The sequence below is a fragment of the Myotis lucifugus genome, unplaced genomic scaffold, assembly GCF_000147115.1.
Source record: "Myotis lucifugus unplaced genomic scaffold, Myoluc2.0 scaffold_56, whole genome shotgun sequence".
Taxonomy (NCBI): Eukaryota; Metazoa; Chordata; class Mammalia; order Chiroptera; family Vespertilionidae; genus Myotis; species Myotis lucifugus.
The window spans coordinates 2,086,995-2,113,706 of NW_005871104.1; the positions used below are offsets into that span (position 1 = coordinate 2,086,995).

Here is a 26,712-nt window from a genome sequence, read left to right on the forward strand (position 1 = left end):
TTTAGGCCAAAAGAGTTGAAACCTTTATTTTTCTTCTCAACGAGATTTTATCAATTACTAAACATCTCCTATTCCTCTGGAGAACAGGAAGGGAAAACATGGTGTTGACAGATGGGGTATCAATTGCTGAGAGATGAGACCAGCCGTCACTCTTTCAAAAATACATTTTCTTCTTGGCTGTAAATTCTGCAATGCGGGACTAGGGACTGAGACATGGGCTGCCTCTTAATTCTTAATAGAGCCAAATGACTTTCCTCTAAAATATGAAATGAGGATAAGAGGCAATGTGACTTCTACCACCTGTCCGCACTACCTCCCCCTTTTCAGAGGCCAAGAGCTTGGCAACATGAAATTACTGCTGCAGCTCTCTGGGCACCTCACCCAACCAACGCTACAGGCCATCAGCAGGTGGAGCTATTAGGACTCCTTTGACACCTGCCACCTGTAACCCCAGAGTGTTGACCCCTCTGCTCTCCAACTTCAATGTCATTGTTCTGATTATACAGAGGCTAACTGAGAATCTTTTTCAGATAGTCCAACTGGTGACAAGGCGACTTTTAAGTATCTAAAGAACATGGAGTGAATGTTTCTCCTCCTTTGTTCACTCATTCTCACACATTTTCTTTCTCTCAAATATACACATAACTAGAGGCCCAGTGCATGAAATTCGTGCGGCTGCCTGCCGCCACTCAGGGGGAGGGGCCACAGGTGGTTGGCTGGCCAGCCCCACCCCCTGGATGAACTTGTGGTCCAACCTCCGGTCGAACACCCAGTAGAGGGGACCATTTGCATATCAGGCTTTTATTATATAGGATTCTTAGAAAGAGATCATTGGTCTGGCAAATAATGCCCCTGGCAAGATGATGATCATGCTAATTAACTACAAAATCAATCTACAAATGTTTAAGAAGAACATCCAATCTACTCATTTGTTCAGACAAGGTTGCCAACTTGGAGACTGACACAGAGCCCTGAGCTTTCCCTGGAATTCTTCAATTCAGAATCATACTGCAGGCATCAAGCTATATTTATCTCCAGGTCTGCGAAAGATGAATGCAAGTAGATGGGTGGGAAAGGTGAGATTTAAGGTCACTGGATTCTCTAGTTAGGAATAGGTGCGCAAAAATAACCTTTGGGCTCATCTTCTATCTTAGATGAAAAGAGTTTGGCAGGTTTTGTAAAACTTAATGCCACAACCTAAAAATGATCCATTCTGTAAGGCATAAAATAATTCTCACTGTATAAAAATAGTATCACAATTTTTTTTAAAATGCACTTCTACCAAAGGAACCATGTTCCAACATTGCAAAAAAGGTGTTCCACTTAAAGCAGGACAAGATACCACACCCATCCATGCCTTCCTTCCCTGTTCCCCTCCCAACCAGTCATGTCACCCCTGCGACACTGTTCTGGGTGGTAGGAATGCTTGGGCCACTTAAGGCCAGAAGACTTGGGGGCCTTCCATAGTTAAGCACAGCAGGACACAAAAGCAAAGGGTCAGCTGTCTTCATCTAGGATCTCTGAGTGTTCCTTCCAGAAAGCATCCCCGATGATATCACAGTGCAAGGGCACTGGCTTAGTCCTGGTTCGGGTCACTGCCATCTTTTTCCCTTCCATTTCTGCTGGCAGTTTAACTTCTTTTGTCGTAACTTCATCCACCTACAGGTTAAGTAAAAATATTGACATCGTTAACTTGAGAGTGGATTTGGGAGAGAAGGGGGAGATGTGAGGGAGGTTTATTTTTTACTTTATATACTAAGACATTTATCAGACCACACACACATATCTCAACATACGTGAATTTCTTTACAATTAAAAATACTTTTAAAAAGAATCATTTTGCTATATTCTAAAAGAACATCTTAGGAATAAAGGAGATTTCTTGTTCCTTGTTAGCAAAAACTATAGAATTAGTGGTATTTTTTTCTCTTCCATCTGCATCAGGAAATATCCAAGTCTGTGCCAAAGATTAAATGTGCTTTAAAAATACTAATAAAAGAGCTGAAGTTGCTAATGGAATGCCCAGCTCTCAAGGTTCCCCTTAATACTTAAAAACATTTCAGAAAAACTACTTTGGATGGAAGGAAATAAACTTAGAGAAGTCATTATGCCCAGGGGCTGGTATGAGAGAAAATATTGGTATAATTAAGGACTTAGGTAAGTGTACACTCATTACAGAATATTAAGAGGTATGAATGTCTGGGGAATCTCATGAATATTCTGCAAGTGTCAGAACCCTCATATCAACATCTCTTTGGGCAGCAGTTCTCAACCTGTGGGTCGCGACCCCTTTGGCGGTCGAATGACCCTTTCACAGGGGTCGCCTAAGACCATCCTGCATATCAGATATTTACATTACGATTCATAACAGTAGCAACGTTACAGTTATGAAGTAGCAACGAAAATAATTTTATGGTTGGGTCACAACATGAGGAACTGTATTTAAAGGGCCAGAAGATTGAGAACCACTGTCTTAGGGCCTCATATTGCAGTTGTCACAGTATGGATGGATCATTTAATGGTCTTATCCAGTTTGGGAGAACATACTCTTTTAAATGTTCTATGAATGCAAAAATCCTCATACCTGTACTATCACCCTTTAACAGGGTTTTACTTTATTTCAGGAGAGCTTATGACACAGAAAAATAAGTGTAACATCTCTAAAATTCTGTGTTTCTACTCATAGGGGAGATTCAAAATCACTGACAAACTGATACAGGGAGCATAGACTGACAAAAAAAAAGGCATCGAAATAGGAACCTACAGCATCTCGTTTTGGAAAGGATCTAACTCGTGTTAGCACCTGCAGTCACACCAGCATACTGGTAGCAGGCGAGACACACTTGGGATGGGCACAAACTCTCTTCTTTCCTGACCTCCATTTTTTCTTAGGAAACAACAGCATTACCTTTTGCCATATCAACACAGTCCCTTTCCTATACAGCAGCGGCTCATTATTGTAGTTGATGTTGAATTCAGAATACAAAATCTCATTCTTGTCTGCTGCAAGAGTTCCCTGAGAAAATAAAAACAGATATACAAAGCTTTGTAAGTTTTATCTCTCCCCCAACCTTACCAGTCCACCCTCTACCTAAACTTCCACAAACAAATCAAGTGGAAGTGTTTTAGCAAACATATTTTGATACTAAAAATATTGCACAATTTCAAATCTTTAGGTGTGTAAATTCATAAAATTCTCTTCTGCTAACCACTATGCTATATCCCTGAAACTAATACCAAATAATATTGAATGTAAAAATGAATTCTCTTCTGCAGCAAACAACGGCTTCACAAGTCAGGAGTGTGATGGGGTGACAGGAATTAATAGTGAGACCACCTCTACTGTACTAGATACTTTACTAGTATGTATACATTCTTATTTGACCTGAAAACCATCTCCATTTTAGAGATGAAAACTCTGAAGCTTAGAATGTTTATATAAATTGCCCAAGACTATAGTTTGCTCTTATCTATTTAGAACCAAAACCTAAACTAGGCTCTTCCAAAGTAGAGAGACCTATTCCTATTACCACTATATATAAATCTTCATCATCGTTAGTAATGACAAGCATTTACTGAATAATTATAAAATACTAGGCACTGTATTGAGTTGTTATAACACATCATCTCATTTCAGAGTTAATCATCCTACAAGTAGCACAGTCATCTAATAATAAAAGCCAGTGTTTATTAAGTACTTACAATGTGCTTTGTGTTATCCTGGTTTACATGTGTCATGCCACTTAATTCTCAACGTAAACCTATGAGCTAGGAACTATCACTTTCCCTATTTTACCTGTAAAAAACTAGGCCGAGAGGATAAAATGAAACAGAAGACTGATCTAAGTATGATTATTTGACTCCTGAAGCCTAGACTCTTTACCTGAGAAACTACAGGTGCCCAGCAGGGAATGGCAATGAGGCAACAGGCCAGATGGGACTGACAGAAAAAGAGCACATGCCCTGTCGAGAGAGGGCAGCCAACACTCAGTTGCAGCCAAGCATTACCATGTGGGAACGCAGACCCAATGTCACTGATCGCATTTTCCAGCTGAGGACACTGAGGCTCAGGGAGAAGCAGCAGCGTCACAGACCCAGCCAGCAAGCAGCAGAGTTGCTACTAATGTGATTTTTACATGCTCTCAAAACAGAGCTGTAGAGAGCTGGAGAAGAATGCAAAATATCATGGGAGAGCCTACAGAAAACTGTCCCATTAGGCATTAATGCAGTAAGATCTCTATACCTGTAATCTCCCTTGAGCTTGTGCTGGTGTTAGTCCAGACTGCTGTACGAGTGCCCAGAAAACTGTGTTATAAAGATTATTGATATGACCTGTGAGGAGAACAAAGTAACACTGTTTATACATACATAATTTTTATTCAGTATTCAACTTCAAAGAATACTAGAACCCCACCTCTCTCCTCTTTAACGTAAAGAAATCTCAGAGATACGTAGTGATCTGCCCAAAACCATACATGGGAAACAAGGAGGGAAGCAGGCAACCAGAAACAAACTTATTTCTTAACAGTTTTTTGTTCTGTCATTTCAGTTATGCTTTATACACATCTGTTAACTTGTGCACCAAGCTTAGGAATACTTTTGAAGTTATATGATTCACATTATTCCTACCTCTTTTCCAGTTCTGACAAAATCAAGACACACCAAATGAAAAAAAGTCTCACAAACATTTCATCATAGTCATGTAAGGCAGGAGTCACAACTCAAACCCACTAAGTATGTCACCCCTTCCCTATCTCAGGGAACAGGGAATGGTAGACCGAGGCACACTGGCGTGTGTGTGTGTGTGTGTGTGTGTGTGTGTGTGTGTGTGTGCGCGCGCGCGTGTGTGCGTGTGTAAAGGCAGCCCTGCACAGGTTCTGTCCACTACTGTGTGGGAATACAAGACTAAGTACTGCCAAATCTTCTGATTTTAAAAAAGCTGGAAATTGGGGGTATTGACATGAAATCTCCCAATTTTTCAATTACTTTCAACTAATTTAAAATTTTTTGAGTCTTGGCTGGTGTGGCTCAGTTGATTGAACATTGTCCCGTGCACCAAAAGGTCACCAGTTCGATTCCCTTTCAGAGCACATGCTCAGGTCGTGGGTTCAGCCCCTGGTCGGGGTGCATATTGGAGGCAACCGATTGATGTTTCTCTCCCTCTCCCTCTTGCTCTCTGGACCGTCCTCTCTCTCTCTAAAAAATCAATTAAAAACATGCTAAAAAATGTTTTTTGAAATATTTCATTCCAAACAAAATACATGTGAGCCAAACCTGTACCAGATCACCCGCCACCTCTAAAGTATGGAGTTGGTGGTTTAATTACATCTGCTTAATTCCTTTCACTTACAATCTGCTTGCCGCCAACTGAGGTAGTCCTTTAAGGTCTGGTTGTTAGGATACACCACAACTCTTCCATCAAAGCCTGGGGGATACAGAAGGGGCTGGTCTTCAAAGTAATCCCGCCAATAAAACACGTAGCTGGAGGCGAACTGGGAGGCCACATGAGTCATGAACTTACTTCCAAGTGTAAGGCACGGTGGGTGGAGCAAGAAAAGAGAAAAGACATGTCGTTAACTCAACACTGTGATAGGGCCTGTGGGTGTAACAGAGAGATTACACAAACTGGCCAGCAAACCTAGAGATAAAACATGTTGGGACAAGAAAAACTATTTTAATATTTCAGTTACATATTTGAAATGTAGCCTGCCTCTCCTTCTAGTCCTTTAAGTAATTTACTAATACCAACTATTTTTTCTGTAGGATGTAATGTGAATTTATGGTTCAAGAGTTGTTTTTTTAAGTCTTGAAAGGAGAGGAACCATTGTTTTAAAAACATGCCAATTTATTATATGAGTTGTTTCCTGTAAGAGTATCAAAATACTCAAATATGAGATTTGTCTATTTTGTACTGAAATTCTCCTTCATTAATGGTTTAAGCAACACTGCAATGCCTGTATAAGTGTCTGTCACTGACTAAAGCCAGCCTATGAATCACTAATATTATATTCCATGGTCTATTTTTCTAGTCTTAAATGTTCAATGCCAACTCAATCTAGAGCAGTGGTTCTCAACCTTCCTAATGCCGCAACCCTTTAATACAGTTCCTCATGTTGTGGTGACCCCCAACCATAAAATTATTTTTGTTGCTACTTCATAACTGTAATTTTGCTAGTGTTATGAATCATAATGTAAATGTCTGATATGCAGGATGTATTTTCATTGTTACAAATTGAACATAATTAAAGCATAGTGATTAATCACAAAAACAATATGTAATTATATATGTGTTTTCCGATGGTCTTAGGCGACCCCTGTGAAAGGGTTGTTCGATTCCCAAAGGGGTTTCGACCCACACATTGCGAACCGCTGGTCTAGAGGATAAAGTGATGGGGAATGGAGTGGAAAGAATCAGATGAAGAGGGATATGGAATGCTCAGATATCCGATGAAGTACAACAGTCCAAACAGAAATATACAAACATTCTGCAATTGCAAATACTGCAGACATATTGTGGTCTGCGATTCTGTGTTTAAGAAAAGCAGAAACCAGATGCTGATAAATGTTCTGATGGAGCTGGGCTATGGAATTACCTGGCTCTTCTTTTAAACCAATTGCTTTTCCGCTTGAACACAAAGCTGTACTCATCACTCTGTCCATATGCAATCACAATATCCTCCAGTTCTTCCATTACAGTCTGGGCACATTTGGTCATTAGGTGGAGAGCACGGATGTCATTAGGTTTTGCAAAGCTGTGCTTCTCAGAAAACCTTCATAAAAGAAAGAAGAGGGAAAGGGACATGAATGTAAGAGAGCTTGTCATTAACACTACGGATCAAAGAGGCTGTTCAAAGAGGAAGGTACTGAAATAGTACTGTGAGTCCAAACATTCCACTAGCCACAGCCTAATCAATTCCCTTAAGATTTCAGGTTTTTCTTGTCCTGAGCAACGGAGAAAAGGGCACATAACTGCTAAGCCTCAATTCCCTTTTCTATAAAACTAGAGGCCCAGTGCACAAAATTCAAGCATGGGTAGGGTCCCTAGGCCTGGCCGGCGATCAGGGTCGATCTGTGGGGCAACTGGTGGGGTGATCGGGGCCCCCAGTGGCACCCGCCTTGCCCGCCCTGCCCCCGCCGCCACCTCCCTCTGTGGGGCAACCGGCAGGGTGATTCCCCACGCCCCCCCCCCCCCCTCCATGGCACCTGCCTTGGCTGGCCTGGGGCCTGGGGGCAGCTCCTGTGTTGAGTGTCTGGCCCCTGGTGGTCAGTGCGCATCATAGCAACCAGTAGTTCCACCAGTTGTTCTGCCTTTGGTCGACTTGCTTATTAGGCTTTTATTATATAGGATGGGGATATCTTTACTTATTACAATTGTCTTGACGATTAGGGGAAGATAACAAATGTAATTATGCCTGGCTCCCTAGAAGTGTTCAATAAATGTTAGTTATAATCATTATTAAAATAGCACTTTAAAAAGTTGACTTGTTATATTTCTGCCTTTTTTCTGACTATTTCCTCCTGAGCCCAGACCATGTGGCCTGTTACTGACAGTGAAAGAACATACTGTAAGAGTTGCCCACAGCAAGGCCTCAATGGGCCTCAGAACAGTCAGCACTCTTAACAAAATAGCTGGGCAATTGGCTGAAGAGGTACTGTGCCCGAGAGTGACTTTTTCCCCACAAGGTCCTTACCAACAGGTCTATGCTCGCATAAAACCCAGCCCGGCTTCTAATGCGGGAGCACCCAGTCCCATTGAACTACCCAGAGAGCTTGCTTCCAAGCTCGCGTTAGCCCGCACATAGAACGATGCTCAAAGCCGCGAGCTCATTGGCTGCCGCGTTACCTCGGTAACAATGAGCCGGCGCCCGCGATCGCTGGTGTAGGATTTACCCGGAAGCGCCGACGGGCCCGCGGCCCAGAGCTGAGCTCACTCACCGATGGAAATTCCTGCCGTCCAGCCGCACCACCACCCAGCAGTGGGGCAGGCAGGTGTCGTCAGTCTCGAAGTCCCGCACGTACTCGAACTTGCTCTTTGCCATGGTCACCCCCAATTTCAGGCGCCGTTTCAGAGTGACGGAAGTGGAAGCCAGGCAATCGCGAACCTTCACGTTACAAGAAACCCACATTCCCGCCTCCACCCCGCCACACGGAGGGTGAAAAACCGGCGAGCCCCGCCCCGGAAGTCCCATGTCTTTTTGTGTATGGCCGCTCTAGCCCTAGTGGAGGTCGGCATCTTTCTCGCCTCTCCTTGTAGTCCTCAAACCACTTCCGCGCCTGGAAGGAGGGTTTCATTCAGCCTTCCGTTTGCTAGACCCAGCGTGGCGGGCTTTTCTCCCATCCTAGAGGAAATCACTCTGACGAAGTTTATAAAAATTTCCATCTAAGTTTAAAGTTTTGTGATTTTTTTCTTTCTAAATAGCATTTATTTGTTGTACAAAATGTAAAACCTAGAGAAAAATGTAATTAAGAAAATTAATACTTTCTATCTTCCCTCCCCATGGCAAAGTGTGGAACTTCCTTCCAGTCTATTTTCTCTTTGTTTACACAGGGAACACACAAAATTGTAATTAAAAGCCGAAACCGGTTTGGCTCAGTGGATAGAGCGTTGGCCTGCGGACTGAAGGGTCCCAGGTTCGATTCCAGTCAAGGCCATGTACCTTGGTTGTGGGCACATCCCCAGTGGGGGGTGTGCAGGAGGCAGCTGATCAATGTTTCTCTCTCAGCAATGTTTCTAACTATCGCTCTCCCTTCCTCTCTGTACAAAATCAATAAAATATATTTTTAAAAATAGTGACAATGAAACCCTATTACTTGTATTTTGTTTTTTGATTTATATAGCTCTTTTGAATTCATTACTTACATTATTATTTTTATCCTCAAGAGTCCCAGGTTCGATTCCAGTCAAGGCCATGTACCTTGGTTGTGGGCACATCCCCAGTGGGGGGTGTGCAGGAGGCAGCTGATCAATGTTTCTCTCTCAGCAATGTTTCTAACTATCGCTCTCCCTTCCTCTCTGTACAAAATCAATAAAATATATTTTTAAAAATAGTGACAATGAAACCCTATTACTTGTATTTTGTTTTTTGATTTATATAGCTCTTTTGAATTCATTACTTACATTATTATTTTTATCCTCAAGAAAATTATTCATACAATATAAAAGGATATACTAGTATGGTGAAAAGTCTCTTGCTAATCCTAACTCCCTACTTTTAGGCAATTACTTTTACCAGTTTCTTGTATATCCATCCAGGGAAAGATATAGATAGATGATCTAGATGAGTACATATTATTTATAAATAAAATTTATAATAATAAAAGCATAATATGCTAATTAGACCAGACAGCCAAACGACCTTCTGAACATCCTTCCGGATGACCTTCTGGATGAAGCCGGGGCTGCAAGGGCTGAGCTCCTTGCATGAATTTCATGCACAGGGCCTCTAGTATATACACTGAGTGGCCAGATTATTATGACCACCCCATCAGTACGTCGTTGGGCCACCTTTTGCCTTCAATACTGCGGCGATTCTTCTTGGCATTGACTCCACAAGATGTTGAAAGGTGATGTGAGGAATCTGACACCATGCCTGATGAATAGCACTGTCCAGTTCTGTGAGATTTGATGGTTGTGGAACCAGCTACCTGATGGCTCTTTTAACTTCATCCCACAAATACTCAATTGGATTGAGATCTGGTGATTGTGGGGGCCACCTAAGCAAGGTAAAGTCTCCTTCATGTTCTTTTTATTAAAAAATATATATTTTATTGATTTTTTACAGAGAGGAAGGGAGAAGGATAGGGAGTTAGAAACATCAATGAGAGAGAAACATCAATCAACTGCCTCCTGCACACCCCCTACTGGGGATGTGCCCGCAACCACGGTACATGCCCTTGACCGGAATGCGAACGTTCAGTCCGCAGGCCGACGCTCTATCCACTGAGCAAAACTAGTCAGGGTCTCCTTCTTGTTCTTGAAACCACTCCTGCACAATATGAGCACCGTAGCATGGCACACTGTCTTGTTGAAAGAAGCCATCTCCATTGGGATACACCATCAACATGATAGGATGAACTTGATCAGCAACGATACTTAGGTATGTTGTGCTATTCAGACGTTGTTCCACACTAATTAAAGGGCCCAAATCATGCCAGGAAAACATGCCCCGCACCATAACACTGCCCCCACCAGCTTGAAGGGTTGTATTCATGCATGTGGGGTGCATGCTTTCATGCTGTTTCCTCCAAATTCTCACTCTGCCATCTGCATGATGCAACTGGAAACGTGATTCATTGGACCACATGACTTTTTTCCAATGCTTGACTGTCCAATCCTTATGTTCCTGTGCGAAATTGGAGACGTTTTATCTTGGTAACTGCAGACAGCAAAGGTGTTCGAACAGGCCTTCGGCTCCATATCCCATACGATGTAGTGTACGGCTAATTTGCCTACAAACGTCAGGTGGTCATAATAATCTGGCCATTCAGTGTATATGTCAAAGCAACAGGATTACTTCCTTCCCTTCCCATATGTCTTCTACCACCTCCAGCACCCACTCTGCCCCAGAACAAGTAATGACAGGTTGGGAGAGCCTTCAAGAGCAGGCAAGGAGGGAGGACTGCTTCCTCACTTGCCAGTTGGGAAGCTGCAGAGTTTCCTGGTGCTGCCACTGTAGGAGGGAAAGAGAGTCACTGGAAGATCCTGATAGGCATCATCTCTCCTGTTTCCTTCAAGTTTGGGGGTGTATGTGAATGTAGAGACCACTGACTACATCACACTTGGAGGTTTCTGGAGCAATCTAAGCCAGTAGATGAGAAGGAGCAGCAATGTGATGTGCTGAGCAAAGGATAGAGATACCTCACTGCAGTTTCCCCCAGCCTTTGAGGCCGGGAAGAGATCATCACCATTAGTCCCATAAAAAGGAGCTCAGAGGTTACAGGAGGAGGCAGAAGCCGGGAGCTGCCTATGAAGTCACCCCTCCTGAAGAGGGTTTTGAGACAGAGCTGGAAGAGCCAAAAGGAGCCACTCTTCTTCAAGGGATCCAAGGAGGATCAGCTGATGCTAAGAATGGCCTCAACACAACCATGCAGCATGCCAAAGCAGGAAGAGAGATGATGTTCCACCACCAGGTTGAAGGCCATTACATAAGGAGGACTCTGCCTCCCTTACACCCCCATCCACCCCTCAATGGAACAGGAATTAAGCCTTGAAAAGAGGAGGACGACTTCAGAACCAGACCATGTCTGCCACCTCCATTCCAGGTTGTTGGAATCCAGGCAGAGTGAAAGAGCAGACCCAGGGCCTCCCACTCCAAGTCACTTTAGTAATAAGCCTGGCCTGTGCTGGGGCCAGGGAGGGAGTAACGATGCTTGTCACAAGAATACAAATGGTGTATGATTCTGGATACTCAATGAAGTGCTTGAGTAGTCAAATCCATAAAGTAGAATGATGGTTGCTAGTGGGTAAGGGTAGTGGGGAAAGGGTGAATTGTTGTTTAATGGGTGTAGAATTTCAATTTTGTAAAAGATGAAGAGTTCTAGAGATTGGGTGCACAACAATATGAATGTACTTTACACTACTGAACTGTACAATTAAAATTATTAAGATGGTAAATTATATGTTATATGTATTTTATAATTAAAAACAAAAAGATTCCACATACAACAGATATTTATGACCTATCTGGACATTGGCCTCTAGTTTTTAAATATTTCTATTACTTAGGAGATCACTTACCCACTGAGGCTGACAGAAAGAAAAGTAAGCATCTTTCTTTGGTATAGAAGTCATATTTCAGTTTGCCCTGATGCTGACTCATTTCATTTGAACTAAGAGCTGCATTACGCAAATGAAATTAATGGTGGAAGGGATAAGAAGAGGGAATAATTTGACTCTAAAATCTCCCTCCCCACTCTAAACCACTCTAATCAAATTTCTGGCTGGAAGTAATGTACAGTATTGCTTCCAGGAATGGACTGCCTAGTTCTGGCATGGTTTGGAAGTTGTAGTTTTGCCTGCCCAGCATCCCTTTTCTGACTTCTGGCAATGGCACCTCACCCTTTCCCCACCCTCAGATCATTTGGTTTATGTGGGATAAATTCATCTCACCTTTGCTCCAAGGTGAGCACATGGCCAGGACCACTGTGTGTCTCAGTGTGAATTATAAAAAGCCCCCCCCCTCCCGCAGACATAGTCATGCACCAAAGAATTGGTAAGTATGCCCTGCATTGGATTTCAGTCCTTGCTTTATCCTCTTTGCATTGGAAGCTTGCACAAACAATGGTGGCCTCCCAATAACTGAGACTTAGCCAGTTCAGTTCAGAGATCTGCACCTGATCCAAGCCAGGTCAATGAGATAGTCTGGCACTCTGCAAGACTGGGGAAAACAGTCTCTCTTCTGTTAGAATTGCTACACTGGTGGCCACCTGGCCTTCAAGGGGGGAAGATTTGGGCTATGCAAAGAAAAAAAAATCTGAGAGATTCAGAAAAATATTTCTGATGACACTGAGCATTGGCCTGGAGCCAGCACTACTCCTAGACTCCTACAAGTTCCAGGAGGGCAGGGACCTCACTTAATATTTTTCAAAGCTGTATAGACAGCACTGTGTAGAACAGTGCCTAGGACAATGAGCAATCAAATAATATTACTTGAGAGATTTTGACAATAAATTCCTTTTTTTTTGTTTATGAAATTGGGTCTTTAGAAGTCTCAATTCATTGGAGTAAAAGTAAATAATAACTTCATTTTTCTCCATAACTGCTATCTCATAGGTTCTCTTTTCTTGCTGGTTAGCAATTCTCATAAAGCAGTGGTTCTCAACCTTCCTAATGCCGCGACCCTTTAATACAGTTCCTCATGTTGTGGTGACCCCCAATTTCATTGTTACAAATTGAACATAATTAAAGCATAGTGATTAATCACAAAAACAATATGTAATTATATGTGTTTTCCGATGGTCTTAGGCGATCCCTGTGAAAGGGTCGTTCAACCCCCAAAGGGGTCGCGACCCACAGGTTGAGAACCGCTGTCATAAAGAATCTTGGCCAGCTCTAGCCAGTTTGGCTCAGTGGATAGAGCATCGGACTGCAGAGTGTAGGGTCCAAGGTTCGATTCCTGTGAAGGGCACGTACTTGGTTGCAGCCTCCTTCCTAGCACAGGCCCTGGTTGGGGCTTGTGCAGGAGGCAACCAATCGATGTGTTTCTCTCACAATGATATTTCTCTGTCTTTCCCTCTCTCTTTCACTGTCTCTGAAAATCAATGGAAAAAAATATCCTCGGATGTGGATGAAAAAAAAAGAAAAAAGTAAAGAATCTTGGCCAGAACCCATAACTTCCCAGTTAGCAAAATGTTAGTCACGAACACTGTGCTCCCCCAATGCAGGCACCTTTCTCCACCTCAGTCCTATTCCTGCCTGTATCAATTCAGAGTAGGAAGGTGATTTAGATAGCAGACCCAGTTTGGGGTTTTTAAATAAGTCTTTCAGGGGGCAGCTGACCCAAATTTGTAGGGGCTCTTCAAACTTAGAAGTGGGCTACTTCACATCTTATGTTCTCAGTTTGGGGCCTTAGGTATAATTTCAAAACATGAGGAAAAATCCCACTCAACATCTTGTGTATCAGGTTTGAGTTGGATCAAAAAGCAATTCATATAGATGATATGAACTTGACATTTTGGATAAATTCAGGAATGTGAGTAATATATGCAAGGTATACTGAGGGACATATGAACACCCACAAAGAGATGGAAAAGTAATCTGTGAAGGGTAACTGAAAGTGAAGAAAACCTGGAGGCAGCTAGACAACTGAGAATCTACTTCACTATTTCAGATATGCAGTGGTGATTAAAAAGAAGAGACAGATGAAGAAAAAAGAAAAACAAAGAATTTGGTAGCCATAAAATGTTTTCAGGTCCTAAATCACAAAAAGCTTTAATCCTTTTTAGAAAAGGCAAGGTATTGAGAGGTTTTAAAAAAATGTAGATGTTATTATTGATACAGAGACAGAGTCACATTCACCACAAATAACTCGGAGTTATTTATAGGGCTACATATTGAGCACCCATAATAATTTGGCCCTGAATGGGCCATAAGTTGGTAGCGAAATTATACAGACAGATATATTTCCTTTTTTTTTCCACCAGTGGCTGGACTGGTTTATTAAAGAAGGAATTTGAAGTAGTTTTTTCCCCCTTCATGTCCATATAAAAGTGAAATCTGGCATGCGAATTGATTTCCTATGTAACTTATATTGTTACTCATTTCTAAGCAATAGAAATTAAAGGTAAAAGAAAATCTAGTAATTTTTGAGTAAAAATTTGATTGGGAAGAATTATTTCCTAACTCAAGTTCAAAGACCATAGCAGAAGTCAATTTTTAAAAACCAGCAAAATAATTAAGAAAATCTGGGAAACTGAGGTGTTGGTTCTTTGAAAAGATCTATACAGTTGATGAAATTTTAGTAAAATGACCAAGAAAAAAAAGAGAAAAGATACAAATTGCCAAAATTAGGAATGAAAGAGGAAACATTTGAAGCCTACTGAAATTAAAAGGAATATAAAGAAATATTATGAACAACCTCATGCCAATAATTTGACAACTTTATTGAAATGGGCAAATTCGTATAAATGATAAAACTGACTCAAAGAGAAATATAAAATCTGAATAGACCTTTATCAAATAAAGACATTAAATTAGTTAATTTAGATATTTAAAAATCTTTCTAGCCCGGCCAGCATGGCTCAGTGGTTGAGCATTGACCTATGAACCAGGGGGTCATGGTTTGATTCCAGTCAGGGGCACATGCCAGGGTTGTGGGCTTGATCCCAGTAGGGGGCACGTAGGAGGCAGCTGATCAGTAATTCCCTCTCATCATTGATGTTTCTATCTCTCTCTCCCTCTCCCTTCCTCTCTGAAATCAATAAAAAAAAAACTATTTAAAAAAATCTTTCTACAAAGGAAAGCCCATGCCCAGATGACTTTCTTTATTGGTGCATTCTATCAACATTTAAGGAATTAGTAATACTAATCAAACACAAACCCTTTCAAAAATAGAAGAGAAAGGACCATTTTCAAGCTCATTTTACCCGGATACCAAAGCTGTAGACAAAGATAGCACAAGAAACTACAGACCAATACCCTTCATGACTATAAATGCTAAAATTCTTAAAGTAATAGCAATTGGATCCAGTAATGTATAGAAAGGATTATACATCACAACCAAGTGGAGTTTATCCAGGAATGCAGGTTAGCTAACATCCTATCTAATAAAGCCCTAATATGCAAATCGACCGAACAGCAGAATGACAGGTAGCTAAGATGTGCACTGACCACCAGGGGGCAGACGCTCAATGCAGGAGCTGCCCCCTGGTAGTCAGTGCACTCCCACAGTGGGAGTGCCGCTCAGCCAAGCAGGGCTCACGGCTGGTGAGTGCAGCGGCGGTGGGGGGGAGCCTCTCCCGCCGCTAAGGCAGCGCTAAGGACCCCTTGGGTCCCGGACTGTGAATTACGAGAAGGTGCAGGCTGGGCTGAGGGACACCCCCCCGCACCCCTCCCCCAGTGCACTAATGTAGTGCACCGGGCCTCTAGTCTGAATATAAATTGATGTAATAAACATATTAGTAGACTAAAGCAGGGCTCAGCAAACTACAGCCCATAGGCCAAATATACATGCCTTTTGGTTTTGTAAGTTTTATTAAAGCACAATCATGTCCCATGTTGTCTATAATTGTTTTCATGCTACAATAGAGTTGATTGGTTGCAAGAGAGAGATCATACAACTCATAAAACCAAAAAATATTTATTATATCGCCCCCTCTGGAAAATGTTGCTGACCCCTGGAATAAAGTAGAAAGCTATATGATCATCTCAATAGATGTAGAAAAAGCATTTGATAAAATCTAAAAATCATACATGATCAAGCTCTCCACAAACTAGGAATAGAAGGAAACTTCTACATAAAACCTACAACTATCATCAAACTTAAAGATCAAAGACAATGCTTTCCCTCTAACATTGGGGATAAAACAAGGATGTCCACTCTCACCACTTCTATTCACCATTGAACTGGAGCTTCTATCCAGTGCAATAAGGCACAAAGCGAGTATAAAATCAATACACAACCAACTAGAGATGAAGAAAACAATTACATTCACAACAACATAAAAAATATTCAGGAATACATTTAACAAAAGAAGTGTAGAACTGTTCACTGGTAATTACAAAACATTGTCAAGAAAAAAGACAATGTTCTAGAACTGAATAATAGTGATGGTTACACAACTTTATAAATTAATTAAAAGGCACAGAATTTTACATTTAACTGTATACTTAGGATATGTAAATCAAATTTCAATAAAGCTTTTTAAAATTTTTATAAAAAAGATTGCTTTCTGCTGAAAACACACTCTCCACATACTGTTTGCATTGCTGTCACAGAGGACTGTCCTATCCCTTTCTTTGAATTACTAATTCAGATTGGATTAACTGGTCCTGCATGAAATCAACACTAACTGGATTTATTTCTCTGCCTTTTTTATCAGCCTTTGTTTATGCCCATACTTAGCTTTACCAGTTAGACCCTTCTCAAAGTGTGGTTCAGGGACTGAATCAGAGAATCTGCTAGGTTAATACACTTTTCATAATAATTCTACGACAATATTTACCTTTTCACTTTAATCCCTCATGAATACACAATGAAGCTTTCTACAGCCTTTATGACCCGTGCATCACAGTAGATTGGAAGCAGAAGCAGACATGAGAATCCAACTGTTTGTTTGTTTTTAATTAGGCCAGACATTAGATTCACAATGCTACTCTTCTAATTTGGGGGAAAATATAGTTTTACTATGAAAATATGTTATGTGAATATGTAAACGATTTATATTGATATCTTAAACTACTTGACAACTAAATATTTTTTAAAGTCCTCAGTTTTTATTTATAATATGGCAAATATTGATAAAGGCACATAAATAAAAGCTCTTTGTACTCTTCAATCGTTTTTGTGGGAATAAAGTTTCTTGAGATAGAAAAGTTTGAGAACCACTGCCCTTGTGTAGGAGTTAGAAATAGAATTGGGGCAGGTCTTCTTTCAGAGATAACTTGTCTTGGTTAAAAATACAATCTGCTTCAAGATAAATGTATAGCTTTTAGTTAGGACATCATTTAGAAATGTAGCAAATGTGAATACAAGATTTTTTCCCCCCCTTTTCCTTGGTGAGTTGTGGTAAGAGCTTTAAAAGAGGTGATGAAGATATGATTACATAAAGGCGATCTGACCTGATTTTCAGAGTCAAGAGAATACTTCTCTGAGGATGTGCCAGTTGAGCTCAAAATGAAAGATGAGCTGAAGGAGAACTAGTGCTGGGGGCACATCCGAAGGCCTTCGAGGTATGAGAGAAAATGATGAGAAGCCCACAGGGTCCGAGCCACGATGGTGACTAGTAGTAGCACTACGGTCCAAACTATTTGGGGCTTTATAGACTTTGCCAAATGCATTAAACCTTTACCAAGTGCCCAATGGGGAGTCATGGAAAATGTGACAGAACTAGATTTGTATTTTTTTAAAAATATGTTTTTATTAATTTCAGAGAGGAAGGGAGAGGGAGAGAGAGAATCATTGATTGGCTGCCTCCTGCACGCTCCCCACTGGGGATGGAGCCTGAAACCAGGGCATGTGCCCTTGACCGGAATCGAACCTGGGACCCTTCAGTCCGCAGGTCGACACTCTATCCACTGAGCCAAACCGGCTAGGGCTAGATTTATATTTTTGTAAGATCCCTGAGAGCTGGAGTCTAGGAGATCAGAGTGAAAAAAGCATGGAGACTATTTACAGGGCTACGGCATTATCCAGGTGAAAGACAGAACCTTGGAACACAGCAAAGGCAAGGGAACCGAAAGAAGTGGGTGAATCCGAGATCGATTGTGCAGGTCGGGCCTCCAGGACTGGTGATCACAGTTCAACTAGCACAATCGCACCAAGTTGAACCCTCTTCCCAGCAAGGAAATCAACTAATGGGGTTTTTGCGAAGTTGCAAACTCAACCCCCTCCCCCCTTTTCTCCTTGGCATAGATAGAATCAAAGGCCCCCGTGATCCCGAGGGTCTACGGTGTGTCCTGGAAGCACAAACAAACCGCGTACAAGGCTGGGTCCTCCAGACCGTATAAGGGACTCACGCGACTTTAGGTCGGTGGCACAGAACCACGCAGTTTCCCGGGCAACGCCATTGTCCGCGCTCTGGGCGGGGGAGGGGTAACTAAGAACAACGGCCATAAGAGAACGCGGGAAGAAAAGGCGAGTCAGAGGAAAAAGGAGAAAATGGGGGCACGTGCGGCGGCCCCCGCCATCGCGGGTGATTCGAGGACTCGGCACAAGGCGAGAGTGGAGGGCGGGCGGAGCCAGAGAGCGCGCCTCTGATTGGCGGCGCCGGGGTCCCGGGCCGCCTGTGATTGGGCGAGGCCTCACAGAGGCCTGCTTTTTTTTGAACCGCGTAGGGTTCTGGGTAGCAAAGGCCTTGGAAGGGTCTTAACCGAAAGAGGGTGGGGGCAGGTCGCCAACAAACGGCTGAGATCACAATCCGTCTGGGACCAGGCCGGGGCGTTCCCCTACGTCCATGGAGAGAGCCAGGCCCGAGCCGTCGCCTCAGCCACGCCAACTGCCGCGGGCGACCCCGCCGCGTCCACTGCGCCCCGCTCCGCCCCAGCTGCCGGTCGAGGGCACCCCCTTTCGCCCTCCGTCGCCCCCAGCCCCGTGCGCGGCCGCCATCGCGACCGTGGCCTCGCCGTGCGGGGAAGTACCGGCGTCGGGCGTACAGCCCCCCGTACGGCGGCTGCTACAGGTGAAGCCGGAGCAGGTGTTGCTGCTGCCGCCAGGGCTACCGCTGCCTCCGGCGAGGGACGAAGACGCCGCCGCCTCGCCCGCGCAGGCGCGGCTGCTGCAGTTGAGGCCGGAGCTGCTGCTGCTGCCGCCGCCGCCGCCGCCCACACCCGAGGGCGCCCCCTGCAGGCCCGAGGTGCACCCGGTGCCGCCCCGGGTGCTGCAGGTCAAGGCGGAGAAGCAGGAGGTGGGGCCCGGCTCGGATCCCTCCGCGGGGCCTCGGAGGGCTGTCGAGGCGAGCCCGAGGCCCTCCAGGACGGCCAAGGTGGAAGGCCCCGGGCCGGCCCTGGACAGTCGCCGAGGGGACCAGAAGAAGAGCAAGTTGGAGGTGGAGGAGGTCATGCGGGCCGCGGAGAAAGGCGGGGAAGGCAAAAGCCTGACGGCCATCAGAGAGAGAATCATCAAGACCGAGGAGCCGGAGAGACTCCACGAGGACTGCAGACTCGACGGGGAGCCCGCGTCTAATGGGCTGGTCCATGGCGGCAAGGAGGTCATCCTGGCCCAGCCGTCCAGCGCCTTCGGGCCGCACCAGCAAGACCTCAGGATCCCATTGACTCTCCACACGGTCTCCCCTGGGGCCCAGATCCAGTTTCAGGGACCGCCACCTTCAGAGCTGATACGCTTGACCAAGGTCCCCCTGACACCAGTGCCTATTAAAATGCAGTCCTTGCTGGAGCCTTCTGTAAAAATTGAAACCAAAGATGTCCCGCTCACCGTGCTTCCCTCAGACGCAGGTATTAGACGGCAGGGGAATCTGGTTTTCAGATTTCGTCTATGTTGCCCCATAGCTGACGTGTCAGCAGTTCAGAAGCCTAAACTAGAAAAATAAAATCATGGAACTGATGCTTTTCAGGGCAAAGTCTACACAGATATCACTTCTGATTGACTTGTACATATGCCAGTAAAATACACTAACACGTTCAAGATTACCCAACATTTTTTTAATTAAGGCCCAATGAAGTTGAGATTTAGATGTGACTAATGTTTACACACAAAAATAGAAATATTTTTGCTAGATGATACAAAGCCCTCGGTTTATAGGTTTATATGCTACAGATAATATTTTAAAATATTATAATAGATAAATATTTTTGCATGTATCAAGAAGCCGAAGAAAAAATTGTGTTTAATGAAAAAAATGGTTATTATTAAAATAAAATAATTTAGAGGTGATTTTTCTTCTTTAAAAAGGAACAGTAGACATTGTTCTGGAAGAAAACAGTACATGATTAAATGTAACATTTTAGAATTATAAAAGCTAAGGACTTAGAAAAATTTGGAAAATGAAAATACTATAGAATAAGCTAAAAATGTTTTCAAAGAAGTGACTATAGTTATAGTGGTAACAACTACAAGTAGTTATTTAATTCTATCCATTATTTCCAGATATATAGCTAGAAAATTTCTTATTTCAGGTTTCAGACAAAACACTATGCCAATGAATGTCATAAGAAGTTATATTAATCTTCATGTTTCATTAACTTTCATATTTATTGTTTTTGTTACTTTCTTTACTGATTCTTTCTCCTCACTTGAACCTCTTATTTTTAACTTCAGTATTTTTAAAATGTTTTCGTTTTCTAAAGGAAAGGGAAAGCTTTCTTTATAATACTTATTTCATCCTTTGTGCATTAACAAATCATTCATATATCAAGTAACCCTAAAGAGAAACAATATAAGAAGTTTATAGATAGTTGTTTTTGATGAATTCTGTAAGAGATATGTAAGAGAGATGAATTTAGATATGACAACTTACGTTATTGTAATATCAACTGGATCTGTGATTCTTAAAAAGTCACTTTTCTTATTTTTCTCCCAGGACATGGAACTAGTGTTGACCCATATTGGTAGGAGTTCCACCTTCATAATGAAATATAACTAATATAATATTATAATATTATAAATATTTTGCTTGAATGGACACTACAACGGCATGTAAATGAGTTCCTTGAAACATTGGGGGAGCACCTACCAGTGCTAGGATTATAGTCATCAATTAAGTCATAGTTCTTGTCCCCCATTAATAGAATAGTTTTTAATGGAAAGTAAATGGTAATGATTGTTAGAGGTATTGATAAAGCTCAAAGAAGTAATAATCCAGCGGTTTATTGTCTTCAACATTATTCCACAATATCTTAAACAATATTATTATTTTGAGAAATAGAAGAGTCATTCTACAGTTTAGAATGCTGAGTTCAGGGGTAATGAGTTCTGGAACACTGGCAGTTCTTTGGCTATATTCAAATGTATATTTTCTCCAAATAGTGAAAAAATAAAAATGGAGGTGCATTTCACTTTAAAATTGTATGTGTGAGTGTGTGTGAAACACATTAATTTAGTCTCTTAATTTTTGTCATGTAGGAATACCAGATACTCCCTTCAGTAAGGACAGAAATGGCCATGTGAAGCGACCCATGAATGCATTTATGGTTTGGGCAAGGATCCACCGGCCAGCACTAGCCAAAGCTAACCCAGCAGCTAACAATGCAGAAATCAGTGTCCAGCTTGGGTTAGAGTGGAACAAACTTAGTGAAGAACAAAAGAAACCTTACTATGATGAAGCGCAAAAGATTAAAGAAAAGCACAGAGAGGAATTTCCTGGTAATCAAATGAACAAAGCTTCTAATTTCTTTTAAATAAATTTATTTAGGTAAAGATTTGGTTAGGCTGAGATTGAAAGACAAAATGTGTAATCTTTTTTCTAATCTGATATATACAATAATGAACAATGGCTAATATACTAATGATTGATACTGGGCATAAGTTTCGTTAAACAGAACCAATTAGAGGGCTATCTAGTCTTATTTGCTAACTAATGCAAACCAGGGGACATACAGTTTTATTGTGTTTTTGATTAAATATATAGATATAAACTTCTGAAGATAAAAGCTCCAGAATTCTAGGCTATAGTTTTGTAAACATACCAGAAAAGTTTTAAAATTATAGCAATAGAAAAAAAAAAGGCATGCACACTTAAAGGCACCAGGCTCTATTTTAATATTATATGATTATCAGAACATAGTCCTGCCTTTTGATTGATAGATTTATCCTCATCATGATGTAATTTGAAATGAATTCTGATTTCTTCCCCAGCAGTGAGGACATTAAGATTAAGTCTGGGCCCTGCCAGCATGGCTCAGTGGTTGAACATCGACCTATGAACCAGGAAGGTCATGGTTCAATTCCTACTCGGGGTACATGCCTGGGTTGTGGGCTCAATCTCCAGTGTGGGGCGTGCAGGAGACAGCCAATCAATGATTCTCATCATTGATGTTTCTCTCTCTCTCTCCCTCTCCCTTCCTCTCCGAAATCAATAATATATATATATATATATATATATATATATATATATATATATATATATATTTTTTTTAAGATTAAGCTTGGGATAGCAGCCAGCATAACTGCATGGTAGAAAAATAATTACTCCCTCTGTCCCATAATAATAGTAGCAGTTGATGAATGTAATTTGTCCCATAGTAATAATAGCAAAAGAAAATATAGAACGCAACATTTATAAAAAAAAACTAGATTAAATTAATAAATTAAAAATAGTACTCCTAATTTTTATTTTGAGTGTTCGGATAGTTTCTGGATTTTTCAATAATTTCGTTACTGCATTTTAAACTTGTAGGTAGGCTCTCTTGGTTGCAAAGCTTTGCTTTCCCTATATGCGTGAGCTTAAAATTATTGGAGCCATCGTTCTTCATTGCTTCCAGCATAACTTGTTGAAGTGACAGAAATGTATTATCCAGTATTTTGGGAGAAATATTATCAAAGGCTAATATGGTGCCTCTTCTGCTAAGAGGAATATGTCTAAGTTTTTCAAGTTTTTCTCCATAATCTTTGCATTTATGTCCACAGTTTTGTTTTTTCAAAGAATCAACATTAGCATAAGATTCTCCTTGACAATTATTTTCGGAAGCACGTTTCCAAATTCTTGATATGGTCATTCTGTTGCACTTAAATTGTTTTGCAGCTAACGTAATTGCACCTTTCTGCAACTTTTTCTTTTTCTTTTGATGCATTAAGAACTGGACAATCGCAACTCGATCTTTGCTTGAAAACTCTCTTTTTTTCATCTTACTTTTACAATGGGTTGATACTCAACTGAAATAAAACAATTGATTTTGATCAGCGGATGAAGTCAGAAAAATAATTATAATTCGTAATAATTAGATTAACCTAAAAATGGAAAGATGTGTCAAAACAAATGACAGATGTCATGAAACATTGATTTTGATTGAAGGCTTCGCAATTTTGCGCTACAACATAACTTACAGCTGCATTCACCAATAATTCCCGTTTAAATATTCACTTGCTACTATTTTTATGAGACAGAGGGAGTATTTTTTCTAAAGTATGAACAAAGAGGTTCTGAGGGTGGGAAGTCAGAGGCAGCAATTATAGGGAACCAGCAATTCTGGTTATACTGTAGCTATAACTGTCATAATGTCACTCTTCTGACTTTGGAAGGAAATTTGGTTATTTGGACTTGGAGACTGCCAAGTCTAGGTGAGTGACTTCCTAAACGAGGCATAACAATAGTGATTGCTCATTATGACCATTTCAGTGTAAGATATAGGCAATTGTATCTTAGAGAAAGTCAGAAATAGGAGAGAGATACTTTCTTACTGGGGCATTGTTTTATAGGTAGAGGAAAAGCTTTGGGATTCAGACTTAATGCCTTTAATGTCTTACTAAGATTCCATGTGTTTGGATATCAGACATTTGACTTTACTTTCTTTGAATTATCACAATGTTGGCCACTACTTAGAAGCTATATGGATATATATGCTAAAATGCATAGAAATAGTAGTATAGAGCTGGAAAAGATACTTTAGACAATAACTTATTTTTTTAAAAACTTAGCTAACAATGCAGAAATCAGTGTCTAGGTTTTCAGTTGTTGGTATAGAAAATAATACAATAATTAATAAATACTAATACAAGAATAAACTTTTGCATACTTACAACTGTAGACCTACTTTTGCCCCAGCCTATGTGTAAAGAACTATTTAAAGGCTATATAGGGCCCTATCCGGCTTGGCTCAGTGGATAAAGCGTCAGCTGCGGACTGAAAGGCCCCAGGTTCGATTCCAGCCAAGGGCACATGCCTGGGTTGCGGGCTCAATCCCCAGTGCGGGGTGTGCAGGAGGCAGCTGATCAATGATTCTCTCTCATCATTGATGTTTCTATCTCTCGCTACTTCTCCCTTTCTCTCTGAAATCAATAAAGAAATATATATTTTAAAAAAATAAAAGCTATATAGGGTCCATATGTTCAAATTAAAAATAGTTTATTTTCTTCTATAGGTTGGGTTTATCAGCCTCGGCCAGGGAAGCGAAAACGCTTCCCTCTAAGTGTTTCCAATGTATTTTCTGGTACCACACAGAATATCACCTCTCCAAATCCTACAACAATTTATCCTTATCGCTCACCTACCTACTCTGTGGTAATTCCCAGCCTACAAAACACCATCATTCATCCAGTTGGTGAGTTGGTTATATAGTAGATTATGAATCTTTTAAATACCTGTGTGAAAATTTTACCTTAAGTTGAAATTTTGCTTCTGTTAGCTTAAGAATTTAGAAAAACAATATTAAGGGGGGAAATGGAGAAAGTGAAAACATTAAATCAGAGAAGGAAAATTTTCAGTAGACATCAAAGAAGTTGGTTTGTCAGAGTGGCAAAGATACCATGTGCAAAGCCTCAGACCTTTTAAGCAAATCAGGATGAGCCCACAGAATAGGCAGGTAATGCAGGAAATGTCTGAGGTCACTCAGTAGGAAAGAGAGTGTCTTTTTACTATCAGCATGAAAGAATGCCTTACTAATGGGGTATGAGGCACCCTGTCCTGGAATTTAGTAATGATGACTAATCATTAAGACTGTTTTCTTGCTGCTCTAGAAAAGCAATGGAAGTAATCTATTTTTTTACCAAATATTTGTCTCGTTATATTGTCTTTCCCTAAATTTCTCTTCTTTTATGAGTTCTTTACAACATTTTTGTCTGTTGCATTTAAGAACCCCAAATTAAGAATCTAGTAGCAAAACTTGTTATAGAGCTATCCATCATTGGTTGGTTCTTCCAGAACCTATTTTAACCACATATTAGGCAGAGCTTTATACATCCACTACCTAAAGCTACCTGCTCAGATCCTCTGGTAATAAAGCCACCTCTATGTGCTGAGAGATTTAGATATCTTGAAAGTTGACTTATTAGAATCTTATGCATTTTCACCTTTTTTTCTATAACATTTTAGCAACGAAGTCACATTCAGGATGTCTAGGCTGAAAAGAAAGATGCAGAAAGCACTGAGTTTATATCCTTGTTCTTTCCCAGCCCAGTCAGGCACTTTTACCCTCCCCTATTGGCAGGATCTCTTTAAGCCTGTATTTCTACCTAGGCTTAATTATGCTTTTGTTAACTTACTTTGTTTTGTCTGTTACGTTATTTATGGCTTCTGTTTTCACAATCTGTTTCTTAATCTCTTTTTCTAAGACCGTCCCCTTCCATCTGCTTTTACTCACCGTTAAATGCTGTATATTTGCCCAGGGACAAATTTATCAATGTTCTTATTTGAGGCAGCTGACAGTTTTATACAATATACAGTTGACCTTTAAACAACACGGATTTGAACTGCATGCATCCACTTATACATAGATATTTTCCCCAATACATCCAGTAGACTCTCTATATCAGCCGGCTCTGCAACCGCGATTCAACCAACAGTAAATACTATTTTCGATCAATGGCTATAGAGGGCCAACTGTATTCATGGTTCTACCCTATTTTATATAGGAGACTTGAGCATCCTCAGATTTTGGTATTCGAGGGGGTCCTGAAACCAATCTTCATGGGATAACAAGGGCGGACTATATTTATGCAATTCTGAGGAAAGACAATTACCAGGAAAGATCAAATACAGAGTTGTTTTACATGTATTTAAAAATTCTGCCATATCTGTCATGCCCTGCTGCAATAAGATTCATATCTACCACAAATTGACCTGTGGCAAATCCTGTTCTCACTTGGGAATTTCCCACCATATTCACATTGAATGCAATAAAGTAAAATAATTTTACTAGTTGTTTCTTTAGCTTTTTCAATTAAAAAAATTAAATGCCATTCATAATTTAGTATACAAAATAAAATAGAAATTATGCATGCCACTACATGGAAACCTCTATTGATGTTAAAAATAAATTAATATGTTTAGATAATAGAAAATTCAAACAGTATTGACAAATATAAAATGAAAATCTGGCTTTTTCTTCTGCTTCACTGTCCTGCCTCTCCTCCCAGACATCCACTCCTTAAAAGTAACCTCTGTCAGTGGTTTCATATTATTTATTTTAGAAACATTTATATATACATACCAATATTGCATGTATTTGTCTTGTATTTCATCACTCAATTTTATTCATGAAAAAATAGTTGAGCATCTATTCAATGTCAAGAAGAATTTAGAGTCCTTGAGATAACAGCAGTGAACAAAACAAAAGGTCTCTCCTCTCATGGCACTTAGAATCTAGGTGAGAAAGAGAAACCAAACAATCTATATATATAAAAGCCTAAGTGACTGTTATGACTGAACGACCAGATGGTAGCTATGATGCACACTGACCACCCGGGGGCAGACGCTCAATGCAGGAGCTACCTCCTAGTGGTCAGTGTGCTCCCACAGCCAACCTCCACAGCCGACCAACATCCTGTGGTCCCTTCCCCCAGCGATCGGCCCCAATCAGGACTGGGAGAGATGGCCCCAATCAGCCCCTGATAGCCGGCCAGGCTGAGGGACTCCACCCATGCATGAATTCATGCACCGGGCTCT

At 41.2% G+C, this 26,712-nt stretch overlaps 2 protein-coding genes across 5 annotated transcripts in view; one reads left to right on the top strand and one right to left on the bottom strand.

The window, feature by feature from the left end:
• THG1L (tRNA-histidine guanylyltransferase 1 like) lies at positions 1–18,902 on the bottom strand. 3 transcript variants are annotated; one of them, XM_023754079.1, is made up of 6 exons: positions 18,797–18,902; positions 6,594–6,770; positions 5,351–5,520; positions 4,244–4,332; positions 2,909–3,016; positions 1–1,659 (listed from the first exon to the last, which is right to left on the bottom strand). In XM_023754079.1, exons 2-6 carry the CDS (start codon positions 6,713–6,715, stop codon positions 1,498–1,500), a joined length of 651 nt encoding a protein of 216 aa, XP_023609847.1. In that variant the 5' UTR covers positions 6,716–6,770; positions 18,797–18,902; the 3' UTR covers positions 1–1,497. The 3 variants fall into 3 exon arrangements, with proteins under 3 accessions (XP_023609847.1, XP_006089137.3, XP_023609848.1); XM_006089075.3 differs by lacking the exon at positions 18,797–18,902 and adding an exon at positions 7,936–8,164; XM_023754080.1 differs by lacking the exon at positions 18,797–18,902 and having other exon boundaries at positions 5,351–5,425; positions 6,594–6,660.
• SOX30 (SRY-box 30) overlaps positions 18,354–26,712 on the top strand; it is a 19,766-nt gene continuing 11,407 nt past the window's right edge. For both annotated transcript variants that reach the window (XM_006089076.3, XM_006089077.2), the window contains exons 1-3: positions 18,354–19,609; positions 21,237–21,476; positions 24,191–24,370. In XM_006089076.3, the coding sequence (XP_006089138.1) occupies positions 18,613–19,609; positions 21,237–21,476; positions 24,191–24,370 (1,417 nt within the window). In that variant the 5' untranslated portion in view covers positions 18,354–18,612. The remainder of the gene's footprint in view (positions 19,610–21,236; positions 21,477–24,190; positions 24,371–26,712) is intronic.

What these genes read in the sequence shown, in the direction of transcription:
- THG1L (XM_006089075.3), bottom strand. Translation starts at nt 8,126, where the DNA reads ATGTGGGTTTCTTGTAACGTGAAGGTTCGCGATTGCCTGGCTTCCACT. An exon ending in CAGTTGGCGGCAAGCAGATT is followed by an intron (nt 4,333 to 5,350) that starts GTAAGTGAAAGG and finishes TTCTCCTCACAG; the next exon opens with GTCATATCAATAATCTTTAT. An exon ending in AAGCTCAAGGGAGATTACAG is followed by an intron (nt 3,017 to 4,243) that starts GTATAGAGATCT and finishes TTATTTTCTCAG; the next exon opens with GGAACTCTTGCAGCAGACAA.